The sequence below is a fragment of the Pollicipes pollicipes genome, unplaced genomic scaffold (genome assembly GCF_011947565.3).
Source record: "Pollicipes pollicipes isolate AB1234 unplaced genomic scaffold, Ppol_2.1 Scaffold_4740;HRSCAF=5597_pilon_pilon_pilon, whole genome shotgun sequence".
Lineage (NCBI taxonomy): Eukaryota > Metazoa > Arthropoda > Thecostraca > Pollicipedomorpha > Pollicipedidae > Pollicipes > Pollicipes pollicipes.
The window spans coordinates 21,991,831-22,014,507 of record NW_023596545.1 but is presented as its reverse complement, the minus strand read 5'-3'; the positions used below and the strand labels follow the sequence as shown (position 1 = coordinate 22,014,507).

Here is a 22,677-nt window from a genome sequence, read left to right as displayed (position 1 = left end):
ACTCAATTTGGCTCCATATTTTATCAGCGACTCTCATCCGGAGATCCCGCACTGTCTCCAGTGCTTCTGAGGAGCTTCACGGGATCCATGCGCACGCGGAAGAGCTTCGTAGCTTCCGGATAGTTTCATGGGAGCCATCACCATACAGTTAGTTGAGATACACACAGTCAACCCATTTGCAGGATTGCAGCAAATTTTATTAAATATGGATATGAAAACGAATTGACTTTCCGGGATATACCTCATTTCTCTACTACTGGTAAGCACAATAGTACAAAGCCCTATTCTCTGTACAGTTAAGACCAACAGACAAAGCTCTCCTGCGCCTTGAACAATTATGATGTACTCAACACAAATAAAACATATAATGTAATCACAATGCCATAACCGGTGAATAAAGCAACGTTGTCTTTGAAATCAGGGGACGTTGATCCTGGGAGGAACATTCCAGAATAACGCAACGTGACACAGGGTTTTTGCCATGGAGGGCAGGATCAAAGCACTGCTGTGTAATGACACCAGCAGACAAAACAATAAAGTCTCGGTAATAACAACCGACCAGAAAATCACTGCTTTTTAAATGCCGAACGGCCGTCAATGCACCCGCGTAACGATGAACGACACGTAGAGCACTGTTGTGTGAGAAAGACCTGCAAGCACACACGGGTCTAACCCCAAAGCCTTCCGCGCATGAGCCGCGGGGTGCTGGGTACTGACCTCACTCCATTGTGAATTAATGAAATCATAGTGGGATATGGGACATACTAGTCATTACAGCTCACAAATTTATAATGTACGAATTATGTGATTCAAGGAAATGATGAAAAAAATCGCGCTTACATGTACCAACAAATAATATCCACAGAAAGCCTTTTTGAACATACGGCCAAATTCATCAAATCCCAAAATGAAGTTTATAAAATCAGAACGGCCAATTTGCTCATGAAGCCCCCTGTTCATAATGTCGGCTATCGGCTATTTATCGGCTGGGGTAATCCATGATGGCTGGGAAACATACGATATGAGAGCTGCCCTGATATTCAAAGTGTGGGATCCATCATGACACAATGGGTTAGGCAGCTGCAGCTTTTGGTATTTGACACATGCCTCTTGGTGTACACAGACATGAAGTGTACATACAACATTTAAGAAATGAGCATGCGATGAAAAAGTGGGCAAAGTCTGGGGCAAAAACATGACCGGTATAGAACAGGTTGTGTCCGGGGCTGCAGCTCAAACCTCATGAAATGATGATGCATGCATGCACGCATATGATCATGAAAGCCTTCCGTTCCCTTCTCATGCTGCTGTCAAAGATTGTTCTCGAATTGGTTGTTCCAAACCTCATGTATATTGTAGCAGTAGGATTAACATTTTATAGATGCAGAGGGAGGTAATAGTTTTAATCTGGGCAACGGTGACATCAACCATGTGGTGATGTATAGGAACCGAGAAATGGAAGTTAGCTCTTCCTCTTCCTCGTCAAGATTTCAATATCTAAGTCTGCTGAGAAGCAGGAATATATCAAGCTGTTTGTCACCTTGATGTAGTTTTTTGTATTTTTTTTCCCAAAAAGAAGAATACGGGAGCAAATGCAAATGATAATTAGCTCTTACCAGAAAAGATGTTCTTATCTGAAGAACACATGTTGTCTGATAACTGTTGATGTTAACAGCTGAAGGTATCCAACTTTAAGCATGGGTCACTTTATGTAAGATTTATTCGATCATATTTGTGCCAGCTTTAAAGCTTGGTGGGCATATCGTGACTGCTTTGGCGATGCGTTATTTGGCACCTATGAATGGCTTGGCCCACACCCAATGTGGTCAGTCTGTCAACGCTTTTTCTGAACTCAAACATTGATTAATTGATCGTTTTGGGTATTTATTGATCGTTTTGGGTATTATGGGTATGATCGTATTGGGTATTTTATTACAGAGGTTGATCCAAAGACGGATGCGGGACCATTCCCCCCCCCCCCTTGGCCCCGAGGGGGCCCAAAGGCGACAGAACAGACGCAGTTTTTTACACAAGTGTGGACGTCTTTCAAATCAAAATTGGACGTCCTTGGGCTTCCAGGCGACCAAAGACAATCGCAAGTGAAGTGAAAGCGGATGGCCAATGAATAGACAAGTATTATTTTTAACTGATTGATTTGGAGGTTTTATGCTCATTACGCTCTCCCAAGACCATGCGCTGTTTCCGGGACCTTATATGTCCACTTGCAGGGTTAATCCGATTGTTACTAAACCTTCTACATTACCCCAATCTTTCGCATTTGCTCGGAGATCACTGCGCTGTTGCTGGGCCCTTCCTGCTAGCGTGCTGGAGCACTCTTATTCATCAGGGGCGATCCATAATTCTTTTGATTCGCGGGAGAGGCTCTTTACGCTATGGTCGGGGGCCCCATAGTTAACCTACCGGGGTGTTCTCGGTTGTTCGGGGCCCTTCACGTCTGTCTCGGTTAACCTTCCGACACACTCACGATATGTCCATGGGCCCTCTACATTTGTCTAGGGCCCTTCCAATTTTTTTGTCACTTACTTAGAGCATTACGCTCTTGTCGCAGGTCCATGTGTTCACCTGCTTGGGCACATTCGGTCGTTCGGGGTTCACCAAATTAATCTGCTCAGGCACACTGGATTTTTTCGGGGCTCTGTATATTGGGTCTTGGTATATCAATGTACCACGCTTCTGCTGGGAGCGCTATCTGTTCACCTGCTTGGGCCCACTCGATTGCTCGGGGTCCTCCACATTGTGTTCTGGGTATTTCTTATTTAAATAGAGAGGCCTATGCTCCTGTCGAGGCCCTATCTGTCAAACTACTGCGACCCACCAGTCATTCGGGAGCCCTCTACGTTGTGTTGTGGGTATTTCGTATTTGAATGGAGGGAACTACGCCATTGTCGGGGGCCTTCTTCTGTTAACCAGCTTAAGCACACTCAACCGTTCGGGCACGCTTCACATTGTGTTTTGGACATCTCATATTTGAATAGGCCCTACGCACTTGCTATGGGCCGATCTGTTCACCATCTCGGGCACAACGATTGTTCGGGAGCCGTTGACAGTGGGTCTTGGTATTTCAATGTAGAGCCCTACGCCCCTGTCGGGGGCCCATTCTGTACACCTGTTTGGGCACACTCGATCGTTCTGGGCCATCTACATTGGGTCTTGGGTACTTCCTATATGAATGGAGGGCCCCCTTGTGCCCAAGGGGACCCAAAGGTCCCAAAGAAGCCCATGACCGGTCAAAGGGACGCCACGATTTTCTGACACAAAAGACAGCAAAATTGGACGTCTTTGGGCCTCCAGACGACCAGGAACAATCACAAGCGAAAGTGAAGAGCCCGCGAGCAGACGAAGTTAATTGTTCTCTGACTGAGATAGTGGTGATTGTGGGGGACATTTTGAGGCTGGCTCATTACGCTGTCCAGAGGGGCTGCGCTGCTGCCGGGACTGAAGGCCGGCTCATTACGCCGTCCAGAGGGGATGCGCTGCCGCCGGGACAGAAGGCTGGCTCATTCCGCTGTCCAGAGGGGATGCGTTGCTGCCGGGACTGAAGGCTGGCTCGTTACGCTGTCCAGAGGGGATGCGCTGCCGCCGGGACTGAAGGCTGGCTCATTCCGCTGTCCAGAGGGGATGCGCTGCCGCCGGGACTGAAGGCTGGCTCATTACGCTGTCCAGAGGGGATGCGCTGCTGCCGGGACTGAAGGCTGGCTCGTTACGCTGTCCAGAGGGGATGCACTGCTGCCGGGACCGTATACGTCCACTTGCCGGGTAAACCCGATCTGCTCACATGCTTGGACACTCTTGATCGATCAGCGGCCCTCCGCGGATTCTTCCCATTCGCCCAAAAGTCTCCATTCACTTTTGCCGGATCCCCACATACCGAGGTGTACTTGTTGCTCACGTGCCCTTCATATTGTTTCGGTTTATTTCCACTTGCTTAGAGGGTCTTGTGTTATGGCTGGGACCCATATGAGGTAAGGCGCCGGGCCACTCAATGTCTGGGGGCCCTTTACCCTGATCTAGGGCACATCTTTACACTGATAGATCTTTACACTGATCCTCTGATCTCGCATGCGGCTTATCCTTTTTGCCGATCTAGACCCATTCGGTTAGCCTGCCCGGTCACTCCTGATCACACAGGAGCATTCATTTACGCACACTGGCCTTGGGTAATTCCCCTTCGCTCAGAGGGCCGTGTGTTCTGGCCGGATATATGTTAGCCTGCACTCTCGATCTCGATCGTTCTGGGACTCACCACACTGGTCTTGGTATCTTCTCACTTGCTCTTGAGACCATTTACTTGTTGACGGAAGCCTCTTTGTTGACCTGCTGCGGCATCCATTATCGCTCAGGTTCTGTCCCTAATGGCCTTGGTGCTTCGGCCTGAAAGCAGCAGTCGTATATGCACGATGTATTTTCATGCGCAATTGTCGAACATAATTTTACGTGTCGCTAACGTCGTGTGCGTCATTTACGCTTCTTATTGAGTCTGTAACACCCATTTATTCGTGCATCACGTTCTTAATGCGTTTTAAAGGCTAGGATACTTTGTACTTCTTCATAACAAACAAAACAAGGCCTGTGCATCTGTCATCAGCCATCAGCTGATCACATCAACCAATCGACTAGCTGTAAATAAGCTTGGAATCAATTTCAAGCTGGATGTTAGAGGTATTTAGCAGCCACCGTAAGTTAATTGCGCGATGTTCTTTCAAGAATTACAAAATTTCAAACAGGATTCATAAACCTGAAGGGGTCAAGGGTTTGAGATTCCCTTAAACAAGGTAATATAATTCTCGATGGGGCTCTCAAATGCTCTATGGGATATTTCCACAAGACCCTTTCCAGGCGGGGAGCACTGCTTGTTTTCAGTGTACTGAAAGGATGTGTCAGACGTGCCCCACATTTCCATTGTGGCGGATGCCAAGTCTAAATTTGTGAACGAGCTAGGATGGGACCGATTGCGGAAATGTTAGCCCGCTTGAAAGTGATACGGGAGCATCTAATTTATTGTGACAGTCTGTAAGCTAGTACTCCGAAACGCGAGACAGGAGGTCTACGAATGTGGTGGTATTAGTAACATAAACGCAAGCTAGCTGCTCAGTAAGTGATTTAGTTGGGTCTGTTGTGACATCGTAACCCGTCGAACGAAGTTTAAGGCTTCCTTGTTCATCTGAAGGACGCAAAGCAAAATGGATCATCTGGGGTGATCCAACATGCTTCGGTTCTCTACCAACTCTGGGCAGGTCCAGGCTGCACGAAGAGAACCTGCAAGGTACGCCTCGCGTGCATCTTCGGAGCGGCTTCTTTACAGTCGAGTCCCCACGCCAGAAGCCCCTCCCCTCCCCCCTCCTTTCCTGGCACGGGGGCCGCGCTGCCGCCTGCAAACCCGCTCAACGCGGAGACGACAGCGACGGCCAATCATTACGAGGTCAGTGGTGGCGGCGGAGGGTTCGGCGTCGCTGGCTCGCTGGCCCTGCAGACGGTCCGCAAGCGCTGCCGGGTCGGCTGCGCCACCTAGCACGACATCATGGACTCGGCCGCGACTCCAGTTGACCCGACGGACGGTGAGGCAGTGCGGCCATCGTCGCTTTCTGCGGCGCGCTCCGCCGCCAGCCAGACCCCGAGCGACGGCAGCGGCCAGGCAGTTTCCCGGGGATGTGGTGGCCTGTCCCGGGCTATGTGCACCTGTGGCACGGCCGTTACGAGGGGAATGTGAGGCCAGGCCTAGTCGAGCTCTCTAGCACCGGCCGAGTCGGGCTTTCTGGTGCTGGGTCGGCGGGGTTTCTGTTACCGGACCGAGTCAGGATCTCCGTCTTCTGTACCGGGCCAAGTCAGGATCTCATGCGCTGTCCGTGGGGTACTTTCATCTTCTACCGCAACATGCTGGCTTAATGAGGATCCCCGTTTAGAAAAGCCCGAGTTGTTGTCGGGGGCTAATTTCCGAGGAACACTAATCGCTTCCGCGTGACATTCCCCGCGTCACTGAAATTACTGCCGAGAGTCCGTTCATCAACTACGGAGGAGATTCGGCAGACCGGCTAATATGGCAGACACATTCAGCCCCTCCCCCCAGCCCCACTTGCGATCCGTGCGTTGTTGACTTCAAAGTTGCTTCCCGAGCTTGTGCTGCACTGGCTCTTTTACTAACTGTTCTTTTACTTTATTGGACGCAGCCTTCGGCGCTTGGAGCGCCCAGGATTCTCGACGGTCTCGTAATAGATGTCACTTTCGATCCGTGATTGTGATGATGAGCTGCATCGAATGAAATAAATGTTCAAGAACTCTATGATGCAGAACGTTCGGCACACATCTTTGAAAAGCTTTATTGCTGGCAAAGAGGCGAGACAGCCATCACGTGAATGGATACTTCAAAACTGTCCTGGTAATCGCTGTTCGCTACCTTCATCAGTCCTCAAAACAGTGGTGATGAGTCGAGAAAAGTCATTAAACATGCGCTCTGCTTCAGTGCCATCAGCAGTCTCATGAGAGAAAACAAAAAATGTTTGAAAGTAGAATGCTAAACCACTCGTAATATGATAACTGCAAAAACTTGCACATATTTCCCTAATATTTTTCAATAATTTCTTGGCAACAGGTTCTAACCAGCACCTCCTGGTATACTGAACGTCAGGACCAGCACCTCCTGGTATACTGAACGTCAGGTATAATAAGCACAAGAGCCCACTGCTGCTCCATATCCTTCTTTGGCAAATACCTCACGGCCTCTTGAAATTCGCCTATAAGCAGCCTTAGAACTCACAAGTGCCGCACGCCAGCTGGGCAGTGTGATGGAATTAGGTCTGCTGCTTACACCCCGCTGGACTCTACCTATTGATGCGTCAGACATTGCGCGCAGGATACGCAATAAGCGCCGTCGGCTTGTCCCCGAACGACACCTGCCACGTCCTCGGCCACGCCACGCCCGTCTCCGTAATCCAATCAGGTCCGAGGAGGTCACGTCATGCACAGCCGTCTCCGCTGGTGTCCACGATATATGCGATCTGGTATAGCGTATGCGTATGCAGTGCGACAATGGTGTCATGATGTTCGTGCTGACAGAACGCGTCCCACCGGTGATAGAAGCGGTCTGTTAATTTTGGCTCTTTCGAGGTGTCCGAGAGGGTGCCATAGATTTGCCGTGTTAAGTTGCAGAATGAATGCTTTCAGGTCAGAGCTTATAGGAAGAGCTCACTTTTATTTTAATGTGTATCTGATCTTGGAAGTTTTAAGAGCACTAACTCTCGTTGCGAACCGTGACCCTTCGGGCTTCGTGATCAGTTTGGGAACCTTTTCAAATATGCAATGATAAGAAATGTTTAAAATTATAAGTCTGCTCTTGGTAATGAGGAATAGACTAGGTTTTCTTGCAGTCTGAAAAGAGCAATCCACGTACCGATGCTTCCTTCTAACCTTCATGGCGGTTCTTGACGGACAGCGGCCATTTCCATAAATCCCGGAGTCTTTCACAGGTTTCAGCGATTCCCATAGCGGCTGTGGGACCAGTAGCAAGGGCAACCATCCTCCCGTTCTCTGGCAAAGTCTTATACTTACTCAATGGCATTGTTTGATAAAAACAAGGTAAAACGGGTTGAGATTGGAATTGGTGGCACTGATATACATTGCCAATTCTGGAAAACGTATGAGTTCTTCGGGCACATCTCTCGAATTGAGTCCTCTCGAATCTCGAATCTCTTTAAGTTAAACGAGATTGAACAACACAGCTGTCCAGAATCACTTTTCCATCGGAGACACGAGTGAGGGCAGCTTCCAGCGCGCACATGCTTTGAGAAGAGCGCAGCACACAAGCGGCTGCGCGCCAACTGGCATGTGTGTGTGTGTGTGTGTGTGTGTGTGTGTGTGGTGTGTGTGTGTGTGTGTGTGTGTGTGTGTGTGTGTGTGTGTGTGTGTGTGTGTGTGTGTGTGTGTGTGTGTGTGTGTGTGTGTTTGGTGGGGGGAGGGGAAGCGAGTATGCAGCCGTCACCGACACCTGGCTGCTCAGGATTGGCACCGCGGACCCAGCAGGCCTACGCCCAGGCTCGGTGCAGCCAAACAGACCGCAGTTCGCATCCCTTCATGAGTGTGGAGCAGACCAACACATCCATGCTGAGCGACTGTTGTTTGACATTAGCTTTAAATCCTTGCAGTGACAGGTACCAAGGGGTTACATACTTTTTGTTATTTTCACAACTGCCCCGGAACACCTATTCCTGTATAGTGCGCTTCGGAAGGATGAATTTGCGCGATCTGCTGTCATGTGTAGCTCGTTTCTCGAAGCTTAAGTACAATGTTATGTCAATATTGGTATGTGCTTTTGATTTTATAAACTGCACACTAAGCCAGTTTCTCAAAGCCGTCTTGTGGCCTTTGTCATAGTTTGTAAATTTGGCTGGGGCGCATATTTGTGTGTTTCGTTGCCATGGCAACTATCACCAAACTATAGATAGAACTGAAGCCATAAATGTTTTGAGCATATCTTACATTAATCCCACATACCATCGATCGATATAAAATAATATATTGGCTTTTAACTGTCCAGCTCGACAGCAAAGCAGCGACACCAGCTTAAGATTTTGGCAGATGATTATATTCAGCGACAATCACGACGCTTTGATTGAAAAAACACGATTTTGCTTCTCAGAAGATTAAATGAACGCGGGCAGATGCCGATATCGCAGTGGTTAACGCGTCTGGGTAGGGGTTTGATTCTCCGCGGTGCCCGCCTTTCCTGCCACGGTAAGAGGCAGGCGACGCCATGTAGCCATAAGTGCTGGGTGCGTCGTAAAGCCCCAATGATGACCATACACGAATGGAAACTACTGTCGGGGTTGTTGACGAGAACCAGAAAATGATGACGGCACGCCGTCCAAAAGGGATTTGTGTAATAGCATTGACCATCGAATCGCCCATGGTGGTGTGCACCTACCGCCCAGCAACACAATTTAGTTGGCCGCCCGCAGCGTTTTTTTTGGGGGGGGGGGGCATCGACGCGCTGTGTTTGTAAGTCTGCGTGCTACGTAATAAACAGAGCAGTGCGTACTGTAAATGGCTGCGGCTTTGTGCAGGTTCGTGCAGAACTAGGGGCTAAATTGGCGGCAAGGTTGTTCATAACTGATTTGTTCGGGGAAGGCAGCAATCTTCCATTGGTCAGCTTCTTCAGTGCGCAGTTTCATCTTTATGCTCTATCCATAGCGAGACTTTATTTTGCACGATAATTGCGGACAAGATAATTCAAAAAAGTAGTGCATAATGACAGTGCTTACTAAGCATATTTTGGGCATTGAAGGTGAGGTGGTCAGACCTCAGCTTTCGGAGCTAAAGGAATCATGTGAAATAAACATGAGATGCCATTGGGCACTGAGAAATAGGCCATTCACTGACCCAATGATAATCAGCCCGATGTACTGGTCATTGGGAACAGTCTCCTTCATAAGTGATCATTGAAAACAAGTTTCTGTAGTATAATTTTTGTGTGGACTAGCTGCTGTCTCATGGTGTTGTAATGCACAAGCGCAATGCAGGTGTGCTATCCATATGAAGCCTTTTTTAAATGTAAGATCATTCTGTAATGCTAAGCTATATTATTAACATTTATTGCACACCATTCTGTTACTCACCCAGGATACGTACTGCAGACGATGACACTGCCCATTATTTACTCTGAAAGTGTCCGGGATGCAACTTGCATGCACATCGAATGCAAATTGAACATCTGCATGCATGCACTATGTTTATTACAAGTGTTGTGATGACTACGCAACTTTCTATCAATTGAGATGTATTTTGATGTTTTTGCAAAGAAAGCCGCTTGAGAAGGCAGTTTGGCCTTATCTTTTAGTCTTAGCATGCCCCACCCAAGGCTTCTTGTCTGAGTGACTGGAACGGTCACTGTTTCTTGCTCACACTTACGTGCAATGCTCATTTTGCCTTTTGCAGCTGTTGCACACTGTTTAGGCTTGCCACTTTAGTAGATTGCCTTTCAATAAGAAACTCTTCTAAGGCCATGATTATAAGCCACAGCACAAACGCTTGCGATATAATTGCATTGCCAGGTTGATCAAGGATTTATCAAAGTTAAGCTATGTCGTAAATGAGTTCTTGGCTTTGATAAATTCATGCAAGGGTGTTGCATACTGTAGTTGTACATCATGCATTTTCCTTTGAGGAACTAGATTATACCATTATAGGTCAAAAGTATACGATTCACGCCAAAACTCTACGAATTTCTGCTATGGGAAACTGGCTACAGGTCACTCAAGTTGGTAAGTGGAATACGCATCGTCAAACAGCAGCACGGGTAGTCCTCCTATGACTAAATCAGTACGGATAGTCCTCCTATGACTAAATCAGTATGGATAGTCCTCCTATGACTAAATCAGTACGGATAGTCCCCCCTATGACCAAATCACAGCCATGCAGCACGGCATCAAATCTGTAAACATCATATCGTGCTCAAGGAGAAATGAAACGCCCTAATAAGTAAAGGGTGACGTTTCGCCCCGTGAAATAGTTAAGTCCCCGTCCCCTCGCCCGCTGAATGCTTACCAAGTATCACCAGTGCCTCAAGTCTTGTGAAAAGGTTGTGTGATTGCGAGGGCCTGCATGTCAAGCCATGTGACCTTCTAAATGTGACTGGAGGAACTTGTATGTTCTGAAGAAAAGTCGACGGGTCAACTATAACCGCACACCACTGAGTGAGGATGCGCTATGATGGCTGTATGTGTACGGCGGTTGCCATATCGGCGTTGACTAAAATCATGCTAATTTTAACAATTTCCCCCTCCTCACTGAACATGCTGTTCTACCAGCCTCGCTACACCAGCTGATCTCAGCGTTAAGCGCTGTTGACGATAGCATGGTTTAATGTTTACACTACCTCCCAGACTGACCAATAAAAGGTAACGCTCCCTGCCGATCATTACGCTCGCGAATGCCAGCATATGCTCCAGATGTGGATAAAGTCTAAATGTCCTCAATTTTCCTCAGACCACGTGAACAATTTGGACATTATGTACCATTTCGAAGTTAGGCCGTTTGCAATGCCTCGTATCCAAACATTTTCAAATGTTTGGAGAAAGTAACTGATTGCAATGATAATTCACTTTTGACACCTGAGAAGCAAATCGATAGACGCCATATTGATTTATTGAGGTCTTAGAAGCTCACTCACAAACATACCGCTTAATTATTTCCTTGTTGGATATAAATTAACATGCGTGCTGTTCTTCAAAAATGCAACGACTCATGTTTGCACATATTATGAGCATACACAAATGAAATTCGTAACAAAATTACTGAAAGGGAGTGTCCCAGATTTCTATGGGGTGGACAGCGGTCTGCCAGGACCCAGGCCTTAGGGTGGTCAGCTTTCTGCACGGCCGTCTGTCGTTGCCACATTTTAAGCATCAGCGATGCTTCCACCCTGTCCTCGACCAGCCCACAGGCACGCCGGCGTTATTTGCACTTTGGCCAAGAGGCTGGTGGCGACAGGTCACTTCACGCATGAGGAACACGGGAACGAAAAATTCAAATGTCGCCCATTTGTATTGCATGACATCACCGTACAAAGCGCGCCAGCACTGAAAAGACGACCAGTATCGCTGCGGTGCGCACGTGCGTGCGTATGTGTGCTTGCGTGCGTGCGTATGTGTGTGCGTGCGTGCGTACGCACATATGTGACGTGGACAGGAGGCATCAATTACGGATCGCGGACCTCACTCTCAGGTGTTTTTGCGAAACTCTCCTGAGTTCCGTCATCTCTCGGCCATGTTTCTGCGTCGTAGAAGCTCTCGTGTCATTCTGGTCAGCACCGAGACCCGGCGCCTATCTCGATGCCACGATTGGTTCTCAATTATTCAGTGAACAAGCCCTGCTTACCAGTGCCGACACTGGGCCGGCCCTGCTTACCAGTGCCGACATTGGACCGGCCTTGCTTATGGTTTGACATGAAGCTGACCATGCTTCAGACCATAAGCGGTTGCAGCATTGCCTCCATGCGGCTTCACGTTGTCAGTAGTGATGTGCTGGCAGACCCGGTAAAGGCGCGACCGCACATATCCGGCGCATCGATGTTTGGCCGGCTGCCCTGCTTCGAGGCTGCGTGTCGGCGCAGTTGTAGCAGACAAGACTCGTGTAGCCGTGGTAGCATCCACGAGCTGAAGGACCCACAAGCCTCTCCTACATCGGAGCAGCGTACTATGCGGGCTGGCGTTGTGCCCGTTGTCTCCGCCGGGGCACCGCTCATCTCGCTCCCGATGCGTTTGCGCTTCCCTGACTGAGGACAGCTCTACAGCCCGGCTCTGTCTCCCGGCTCTGCCTTCGTGGGGGGGGGGGGGGGGGGGGGGCAGGGGTGAGGGACGGACGGTTTGGGCCCGGGCACACTGCCAAACAGCCTCAGGAAGTGTCGCTGCTCATTACAAGGCAGCGATAATGTTTTGCGTCTGGCAAGCGGCACCATTACCGGGGCTCTTTTTACAGTGGATCAGAGGTGCACACGCTTCGGAGCGAACATGTGGTGTGACGTGCGTGACGCGGCGACCTGTCAAGCAGCCGACGCCGCCACTGACGTCAGACGTCAGCCTCTTGTAGCTGCATTTGGGGACTAGCGCACATAGTTTCTCGTCATCATGAGCGCTTGCAGACTGCCCGAGAATTGTTTGCACTGGTGGATGCTGTTAGGAGCTCATGCACAAGCTAAGCCGTTTAAAAACAACAACAAATACTGTGGGTTATAGGCGGGCTGGCGGCAGTGGCTCCTTTATCCTCGAGTTGATGGCGGGCTCGTCACGTGCATGGGTGTGTTCGCGATGGCCTATTTCACAATTTGTCGGTCAGCCGGCGCGGTATTGGTGCCGACGCGTGGCGGACGGTTCGAGGCCGAGGGCTTCAGCCGGGCGGCGGCCGGCCGTGGCAGATGCTGCAGCCCGCTCGCGCAAACACCGCTTAGCTACTGCCGTCCCCCGGGGGCTCGAACGTGACGCTTTAGCTAGGACGGGCCAATTAATTTGACGTTGCCAAAGGTACTAAGTGGCGCCGCATCTAAGATAAATTGAGGTCACCATCTTGTGCATCCCATTTGGGCCAACTTGAGAACTCCTTTAATGATCTTCAATCGAACCATTTCGTAGGCCTTTGGGTCGTTGCCAATATGTATTTCTTCCACTCCGGGGCGGGTTTTTTTACTCGTGTGACCTCCCATCCTTTCTGGAATCCTGTGTCACCTGTGCATACAACTCTCTCTGTTTATCTGTCTGTCTGTCTGTCTGTCGTTTTCTCTCTCTCTCTCCCTCCCTCTCTCCCACTTTCTCTCTCCCTCTCTCTCTCTCTCTCTCTCTCTCTCTCTCTCTCTCTCTCTCTCTCTCTCTCTCTCTCTCTCTCTCTCTCTCTCTCTTCCTCTCTTCCCGTTCTCTGTTGTTCTGTATGGCTCTCCCGCTGCGGCTCCGCCGATCCTAGTGCTTCACGTTTAGCCTGTTCTTCTTCCTGAGTTGTACTGTCTGCTGCTGTGGTCGTCGCAGCCAGTGGTCTACTGCAAAGTTTCATCGGTCAAGCCGGGTCTCTCGGCAGGACTTCTAGGTTTAGATGCGTAACCGCCAGTTAGTTAGTTCACCATGTGACCCGATCTTGTGACCTGATAAGTTTTCTCCCCCATCAGTTCCATATTCCAGTGTCGTGACGCCGTCGATGCTGGACCCCTCCTTGCACCATGGCCCGGCTAAACGGAGCACCCTACCTTTTTTGTAATTACCACCTGTTACTTCAGAGGTGTGCGATTTGATCAGTAATACGAGTTTTCTTTAAAGCCCGCTTGAAATCTCAGAACTTTGAATTGAAGAAGCCACTGCTGTAGGAGAAATCTCGTGGGACTTCTTGCTCGCCACCATTGCAGAAATGCTTATGTAACAAATGCTATGGAAGTTTGAAACGCTGTTTAGACAAAAACGCGCACAAAAAGGGGTCATTACCCCGCGAACTCAACGAAACGTTGTACGACGGCTATGATTTTTCCCCTGTAGAGTTAACCACGGTGGCTCTTTTCGAAGGGCACTTTTGCTTTGGGAAACGGAGTATCACATGGTTTATGGTGATGCACCGGTTCAAAATTCAACCGATACGCTTCTTGGTAATTGGCGCTTGCTGCCCGCTGTGCCAATCACAAACGTTTATTTGTATTGGTTTCATGGATACCAATGAAGGTAACACATTTAAACCTGCAGGCCCGCAATTGACAGGTAACACAGCTCAAAAGTGGTATCTCTTATCCGTAACAGCTGACAACGGCGCTCCGCAGATTCTGCCGTCGTTATGACGACGACAGTTGCCATGGCGATGGCGTTGGGGACAATTGCAGTTGTCTCGGCTTCCGGATACCCTCTGGGGCTTTTAAGAAAGAATCCAGTGTAGTGCTGTTACAAAGCGTGCACAACGTAATGTGCACTCAAAAGCAATTTCAATTTAAATCCTTACTACATTTTGACGGTGCTGAAGTGGCACCAACCATTGCCTTTATTATGCGTCATTGGACCTGAGGTTTTATCAGAGTATGTTTTTGAAACACATGGCAAAAGTGGGACACTGCCTTTAAGGGAGTGAGCACCACGACCCTAGCAATTGTGTGACAGTTTGTGAGCATTGCAACGCTGAGTCAATGCCTTGCACGTGGCAAACATTATAACCTGGTCAGCGCTGCGAGAGGGTCGTGACGCTGGTCAGGTGTTAGCGCTTGTAAATCAGTGCCGTGTCCGTGAGTGAGTTCCGTGACCGTGGGTCGGCGCCGTTACCCAGCCACTGGGCTGCACCGCTGGCATTCCGCCGTGAACCCGGCCGTGTCGGTGTCGGCGGCCCGCTATCGCCGCTCTCGACGCAGACGATTTGTCACCGGACCGATGACCGGCTGACATTCTCGCGCCGACGGTCGCTCTGTCTTCGCTGGCCGGGTACCGACAGGCGCCCCTCTGTTCCTCTGTCTGTCCGACTCGGTCAGGCTTTCTCCCTCCCTTTCTGTCTCTGGCTCTGGCTTTCTCTCCTCCCTGTCTCCCTCTCTCTCTCCCTTTCTTTCTCTTTCTCCCCTCTTTTCGCTTTCTTTCTCTGTGCTATTTTCATTATATCTTTCCTTCGTCCCACAGTTCTACCGTTTTGTCTCTCTTCTGTAGCCCGTTTACTTAATTAAAGTTAGCTCTGCGAAGCCACACCCTGTCATGTTTTCAGCGCACGTAACTGTGGCGTCCGCCTAAAGGAAGCGTTCCACCTTCGTGTTGGGTTTTAAACTGAAATAACCATCTTAAGCACCCTTCGGGTCAGTGCACAGCCCTGTCCTTAACACCTAAACCCCTCTTGTTTCTGAGCTACACGCTGTCGAAAAAGGGGAGACTTTTCCGGCGAGAGCATTTCAATATCACGTTGGCATTGTTGGCGTCTTAATAACGCCATTCGAATCCTGCCATTACACAAGCCATGCGTCTATCAAGGCCGAAAAGGAATGTAGTCGTCAAGTCGTTCGTATCTGGCGTTCGTGAACGCGAATTTCAGGTAACGGTCGTCACTTTGCTCTCAAACAATGTTTTGCAATTCACGATGACGTAATTAAACAATGACGTACCGGGGAGATTGTCTCTTCAACCGAGAAACTGTGTTTTCTAGGGCCGTCTTTTATCCTAAAAAGTTAATAAGTTCACATGATAGTTATAAGTGAGCTTGTTTCATCATAACTCATGCTGGTTCAATATCTTCAAATATGAAACATTCCCCTTCAACTGCCCCTCTCGGTTGGTGCGGCGTCCCGCACCAGAAGCGGCGGGATGGCGACGCTCGACAACGGGCTTGACCTTCTCCAACTTTCGCTCGATTGATGACTTGTTGGCACGGCGAAGCAGAGCGTGCGCCACCGGCGAGCCAGGCCGGCGTCCTCGCCGACGGCTGCTCCCCGGGGTCACGACCGGAGACCGGTAGCTGGTACGCCGGGTAACGTGTGGGGACTGAGTTAGGGGGAACTGAGCCCTCCAAACTTAACATGGGCTTCTTCCGTGTCTGCCTCTTAGTGAGGCGAAGGTGGTTGACCAGTGCAGAGGACATATTGGCAGATAACTTTACGCAAATCCCGAGGTTTAGTGTATAAAGACTTTTTAACCCTGATTATCAGCAGCGTTGCTGTAACTCAGATCAGAAAATCAGAATTCAGAAAGCGTACTTAGAAACTAAAGGCTATTTGATCGCGCAAATTTAGACTCGATCAATGTGTTCTCTAATCGGGAAATGAGTCCGTCCCGGTGGTTCAGTTGGTTGGAGCGCCTGCCTTCCGATGCACCCACCCGCGGCAGGGTGCGTTCGAGTCGCTTTAGGGCGCTCGCTATTTGCCCTTGACAGGTATGGCCTGCGGCCGGTGGCAGTGGTCGCGCTGAAGGTCAGTTGACGTCAGAGGGCAGGACGGACCGTGCCGAGCATTGCGGCACGTTGAGCTTTCGCCACCAAATTCTGCCGTTGACATGGAATTGCGCGATCGGGTGGTAGGGGTCAGGGCTCACACAACAAGCACTGCTTAGCGTGAGCTCTGATCCCGGAAATCCATCCATTCAAAGGGTTCGGATCAAATCTTTAAAAAAAATGAGGGATATGATCCGCATCCAAATTAAAAATCTTCAAACATTTATGAAGACATTAAAATCGGTGTGATAATGTGTTACATCGAGAAATCATAAACAGTTCTGTTTCACGTTACAAAAGAAGCTTAGCGCGACTCCTGAAACAACGCAAAATGCCGCAAGTTGTGCCATAATAAAGCTTTTTCGCGAATCGGTTAGTGTGTCAACAGGGGATGTGAACACAGGTTGTAAAATTGTAAAAATGAATTTTAAGGTCGCGTTCAATAGTTTATGTAAATCACGTAAACTGCGTTAAAACTCCGCCCCAGCGACATCTTATATTTATAAAAATACAGCGTCGAAGACATCAACAGCTTCAGAAGTAAAACAGACAACAAATGAACATGGATTCCAAGAAACGTCTTACCATGATACGCATATACTCCTCCATAGGCACACCTAGCCGCCTGGGCATCGTAGATGCAATATTTTGTAGTCATCAACCTTGAAACTTAGCATTGCCATCATAACTCCCGGCGATTTTAACCTTTTCAATGCGCAAAATATTTGCACTTGCGATAAACTACAAGCGATGTCGCAGACCATTCATGCCTTCCCGTCGACTAGCCGCAGAAGTTGGTGCACCTAGGTGCCAACCCAGCCCCGCCGGTCAGACTGACGGGCCTATCTTTGCATCCACTGAAAGTAATGTCTTGAAGTCGCCAGCAGCGAGTGGTGCAGTTCCTTAGAAGTTATGCTGTAGCACTTAACACGCACTTGAGCACGGGCTGTTTGCCGAGTGCCGCGTTTTCTCAGGGATGCAAAACAACTACTTTTTCCTCTTGCCATTTGATTAACGTGGTAAGTTGTGCATTTTCGAATGATAAGAAGCTGGCCACAGCGGGTCGGAAACACACCCAGATTTCGGTGAGCAGGCGCCGTAGGGGATGGAAGCGTTAGCATACCGGTTTGGCGTTCATTATTGGCTGAGTGCTGTAGTTAAAACTTCTGAAATGATGCATCACCTGCTTTTCCTGATAGCAACGCAATCCTGTTGCTTTTAATACTACTTTTTCTCTACAATACTGCCTGACTATCGAATAAGACGATATAAGACAACAGTAGGGACGCTCCCGGGTGTCTTCCAGAACTTCAGAGCTTGTTTTTATTCTTCAAATCGGCGCCTAGTCTGCAGCCCGACACCTCAGGATTGGAGCTGTCGCCGGACGGCAGTCCGATGTTTGCCTATTTGTCTCGGTAAGCCGCCGAACGGCAGCGCTGTGGATATTCCAAAAACAACAGACTGCGGCAGACGCTGGTGCCAGAGCACCCGCCATCTAGCCGATAGCCTCAGAGCGTTGCCCGTCTGTCGGCGATGCTGACAGGCGGCCGTCTGCTCCGACGTCGCCTCCATTCACGTGCTGTCCGGTGCAACGCAGACAGGTATGGCCGTGACTCCCTCGGAACGTATCGGTGCGGCGGGATCGCGCAGACGTGCGTCACCTGCATAGCTCTGTGACGTACAAGCGCCGCGCGTGCGCGATACGCCACCGTGGGCGTCGGGGGGGGGGGGGGGGGGGGGGCGGGGGCGAGGGGCAGCTTCAAATGGCGACCGAGGATGCTGCCGCTCCGCCGCGTTATCGAGTCAGCGACGTGCCAGGCGCCGCCCGGGGGCCGCGTCGGGCCCGGCGCCGCTAATCTTGCCGGAAAATTGTTGCCGATGTCGTTTTAATCCAGTCGTATCTGAGGCGGGACGACATAATGACGGGCCGCCAAAGCTGTGGCCTCCGCAGCACCGGGCCTGCGGCGGCGGTGATAAATCCGCGCCCCTTCTGACGCCGTAGAGACGGTATCGGCGCGTCGCAGACCAGCGTCACGTCCGCCCGCAGGCGGAGCATAGCGCCATCCATCGCGGCTGCCAGCCAGCACTTAATTGAGCTATGGAAGCGACATTAGCCTTCGTCATACGGTGCCGGAGTCTCAGAGAGAAGAGCCTCAGTCTGAGGCAGCCGATCCAAAGTACAGATCAACTGAGTTTCAGAGTGACTGCAGGTTTCAGGCTGTCTTGTCTTTAAGCCGACTGAGTTTCAGCGTAGCCGAGTTGTAAGGTGGTTTTAACTCACAGTGGCTGTGATTCAGGGCGCCTGAGCTTCAGAGTGACTGAGCTTCAGAGCGGCTGATCTTCAGAGTGACTGGGCTTCGGAGCGGCCGATCTTCAGAGTGACTGAGCTTCAGAGTAGCAGAGCTTCAAAGTGGCTGAGCTTCAGAGAGACTGGGCTTCAGACTGTCGAGGCTTCAGAGTAATTGGGCTTCAGAATTACTGAGCTGTAGAGCAAATGAGCTTCAGACAGACTGAGTTTCGAACCGACTGAGCTTTAGACAGTTTAGAGAACCCTTGGATCTTTACAAGGGTATCTGCAATTCAAACTCAGCCATCAGTAAGCAGACTTTTGTTCGACTCGAGCTGAATCATGACTCGGCTCTTGAGACAATCGTTTTGGGCTGAGGCATGAGCTGAGTCGGCTCCTTAGGAAAAATGTTGCTTTGAGTCGTGAGCTATATCACATTCATCGCAAATTTTATGAGATTTATCGCGAGCCAATCGATTGATTGACAACAGTGTGTCAGTGAGTGCTTGACAACAGTGTGTCAGTGTGTCAGCCTCTTAGTGTGTCAGTGAGTGATATGGCTCAAATGAAAATGGTAACATGATGAAACTAAGCATTGCCCAGCCAGATTAACACATCATTTCAGAATGTTAAAAAACAGCATGCCGCATTAATCGTTAAGCCTTTTGCCAAATCAGGACAAAGTTTGTTGTAGTTTCTCTTTGCAATTTCTGAGGCTGCAAACACAATATTGTTGATTCTTAAATAATGTTTGGCAGATCTCAGCCAGGAACCAGGGGATATTACATCGCACAGACAGCCTACATTCCTATACCTTATACCAAATTCAGTAAAAGACTGTCTATTATCTGAAAATCCAGGGGCCGGTCGTATTTTTCAATGTAGATTGTCACAACAATGAACTAATCCATAATTTACCTTTCATTGACTACTATTTGAACTGCTGTGAGCATGCCATTGCTGAGGCCACATGGAATACATAACAAAAGAGGCAGGGCTGTTGGGTCTGATATGGCGGAAATGACGGTGGGCCCCCACAATGGCCTTTCTCTAGTATAGTTATTCAGTTCAGTTCAGTTCAGTTTCTTGCTGAACGGAAGACGACGGTAAAGTAAAGTGGATTTTCGCTGGGCTTGTTTGTGACAAATACAATTATAATTCGTAATTCTTATTAATTAAGTAAGCCGGGCTAATCACATGTTGCAGCTTACGCTAGCTAATCACTGCTGCAAGAACTGCAAGCCAATGTTGAGTTACTAACATGTCATCGCTGACGGCATGGCTAACACTGGTGAGTAGAAATGTGGTTGCCTGCATGTGAATCCACTCGGCTGGCACATGCCAGGTGCAGACTACCGAGTCTTAGTGCAGACTGGTCCACATTGTGTGCTATATAACTAATGGGTCTAGCTCGTAGGTACGAGGTTCAGTTTGCTGGCCTTGAGCTGAGACTTCAGAGAGCTGTTTGGCAACAGGATGCAGGAAAGGTATTGTTTGTTGCACTGGATTTGCTAGGTTCAAACTATAAACTTACTACTAGGTAAATTAAACATTTTCGCCACATCACGATATATATATATATATATATATATATATATATATATATGTATATATATATATGCATATACATATGATATGTATGTGTATATGAATCAGTCATATAGCTCACGGGTCATGAGACAACCAGCCAGACCTGAAGCAGATCTTTGAATTTACAAGCCGCACGAGCCATGAGTCAAATCATTTAATGCAACCCATGAGTCTGAACTGAGCTGAATCCAAAGCATACTTGGAACAGCTATGGGTCATGAGCTGAATCGGATCACAAAATCTGCGAGTCGATTCTAAGCCGGCTAAAAAATTGAATCGAACAGAAGGCTGTAAGTCAGAACCCATGTGCTCACCCTTCCGAAACGATACGAAAAAAACGACCAACGCGAGCTATGGTCAAACTCCCACCCTCCATGCCCACTGCAATTTGGCGACGGGATTGAGGCGAGTCGAGGCTGCGGGGGCCAGATGCGTGCGAGGATTGGCCATTTCAAAAACATTATGTACGCATGGCTGTCATGCCGGTAAATGTACGGGTTTGGCGCCGTTTGAGCGCAGATTTGGTCCACCGCCGCCTCCGCAGCGGGTCCATGTTCGTGGTGGGCCATTCGTCCTGTTCATAAGCGTTACGTTATCTGAAGCAGTCTGTTGGGTCCAAGTCACACCCGACCCAATCCACTCTTCTTCACTGCTCGTTGGAATTTGAGACATCAGTCGTTTGTAAAATGTTAGGTGCATTATCCCAATCGTTATGGAATGTGCGGCACTGAAAATTTCGGTAGAAGTTCGCATGACAGGCTTTAATTTCCTTAAGACAGATGTAACATTGACAGACAGGACTCTGGTTTTTATGACCTGGTGTGACCTGTCAAGGTATTGCTTGGTAGACCTCTGCTGTTGTGTGCAAAATTTAGCATTCTGAGACAAAACGCAAAATCGACGTTAGATGGCTCTTGGAAGGTCCAATCAGATGGCCACTAGTGGACATCAGCTTGTGCGACCTATCATATGTAACGTCAGATCAAAGGGGCGAGAGTTATTGCTGCATTGGCCCGATCGGCTTTATCAAGAACTAGCAAACCAAGATGATGCCGTGCCACAAGGTGTCATTGGGAAAACAGTGTTAGAATGGTCATCCAGAGCTGTTGTAAGATCTGTCCAATGAGTGCTAAATCGCGTTGCCTTCAAATGCTCGAATCTAGGCCAGCCCTGAGGCGAAGTGCCTACCGCGCGGCATAATGCGGCAGCGAGCTGGCAAGCGGACGGAATCTGCAGAAGTTTGGAGCTGCTGGGAGCTGCTCCAATTTGTGTATGTATAGAACAAGCACGCAGCTAAACAAACAGGCCATATCTCACAGCTCACTCATCATTGGCAGACAGCTGGTTCACACCGGGCTGGTCACCCGGTCACAGGCAGCCTTTTGGAAAACGCCTGTATAGGGCATCCTAAACGAGGGGCTCCTGCATCATTGGTAGGGGATGAGACTCGAAGGTAGTTCGATTCTTTCCTTCCAACGCACCACCGCTCGCCTTACTTTAAGGTTTCGATAGTGCTGTGATGGACGCGTCTCCCGGTCCCTAATTTACATGCGCCCTTGAAGGACCCATCTGCTCACTGATGATGACGTCGGTCAGATTTTATCGGAAGGCGATGTATGATGTGGACACTGGTATGTCTGATATCCCCGACATGTTCCGCCTAGTCCAGCTGGTAGCGCCGTAAAATGGAGTAATATGATCACTAGCCGTGGTCAATCGATCGGCCCGCGGCCCAATATTTCGCGCAATTAATGGAACGAATTGTAATGTTGGTATGAACCGGAACACTACGGAACGTTCCGTTACGAGTCATGAATCGTTCGCTTACATTACAATGAATGAAAAACAAACATTGCGACAAAAAATAACACCCATAAATGCCATTCATTTCTCGCCCAACAACCGCAATCGACAACAGCAACAACACGATGAGGAAAAACACTTCCACGAAATCAATATGCGTGCTTAAGTGAAGACACGACGCTGTCGCTTGGTAAGCGACATCTTCAGCACCTCCGTTCCAGGGACAGAAAACGAATGATGAACGAGAGAGAGTAGAGAGAGAGAGAGAGAGAGAGAGAGAGAGAGAGAGAGAGAGGGAGAGAGAGAGAGAAGAGAGAGAGAGAGAGAGAGAGAGAACGAGAGAGAGAGAGAGAAGAAGAGAGAGAGAGAGAGAGAGAGAGGAGAGAGAGAGAGACGAGAGAGAGAGAGAGAGAGAGAGAGAGAGAGAGAGAGAGAGAGAGAGAGAGAGAGAGAGAGAGAGAGAGGAGAGAGAGAGAGAGAGAGGAGAGAGAGAGAGAGAGAGAGAGAGAGAGAGAGCGATAGAGAGAAGAGAGATTAGAGAGAGAGAAGAGAGAGAGAGGAGAGAGAGAGAG

At 49.1% G+C, this 22,677-nt stretch overlaps 1 protein-coding gene across 3 annotated transcripts in view; it reads left to right on the top strand.

Moving 5' to 3' along the window:
- The window catches only part of LOC119098830 (PDF receptor), a 115,816-nt gene that overhangs the window by 14,495 nt on the left and 78,644 nt on the right, over positions 1 to 22,677 (top strand). For 2 of the 3 annotated variants that reach the window (XR_005094291.1, XM_037221879.1), the window contains exon 1: positions 5,445 to 5,576. The exons of the other annotated variant lie outside the window; for it this stretch is intronic. Coding sequence is in view for 1 of the 2 variants with exons in the window: in XM_037221879.1 (XP_037077774.1) it covers positions 5,540 to 5,576 (37 nt within the window). In the remaining variant the exon portion in view is untranslated. Of the gene's footprint in view, positions 1 to 5,444; positions 5,577 to 22,677 lie in introns of those variants that run through there. 3 annotated transcript variants of the gene reach the window in all.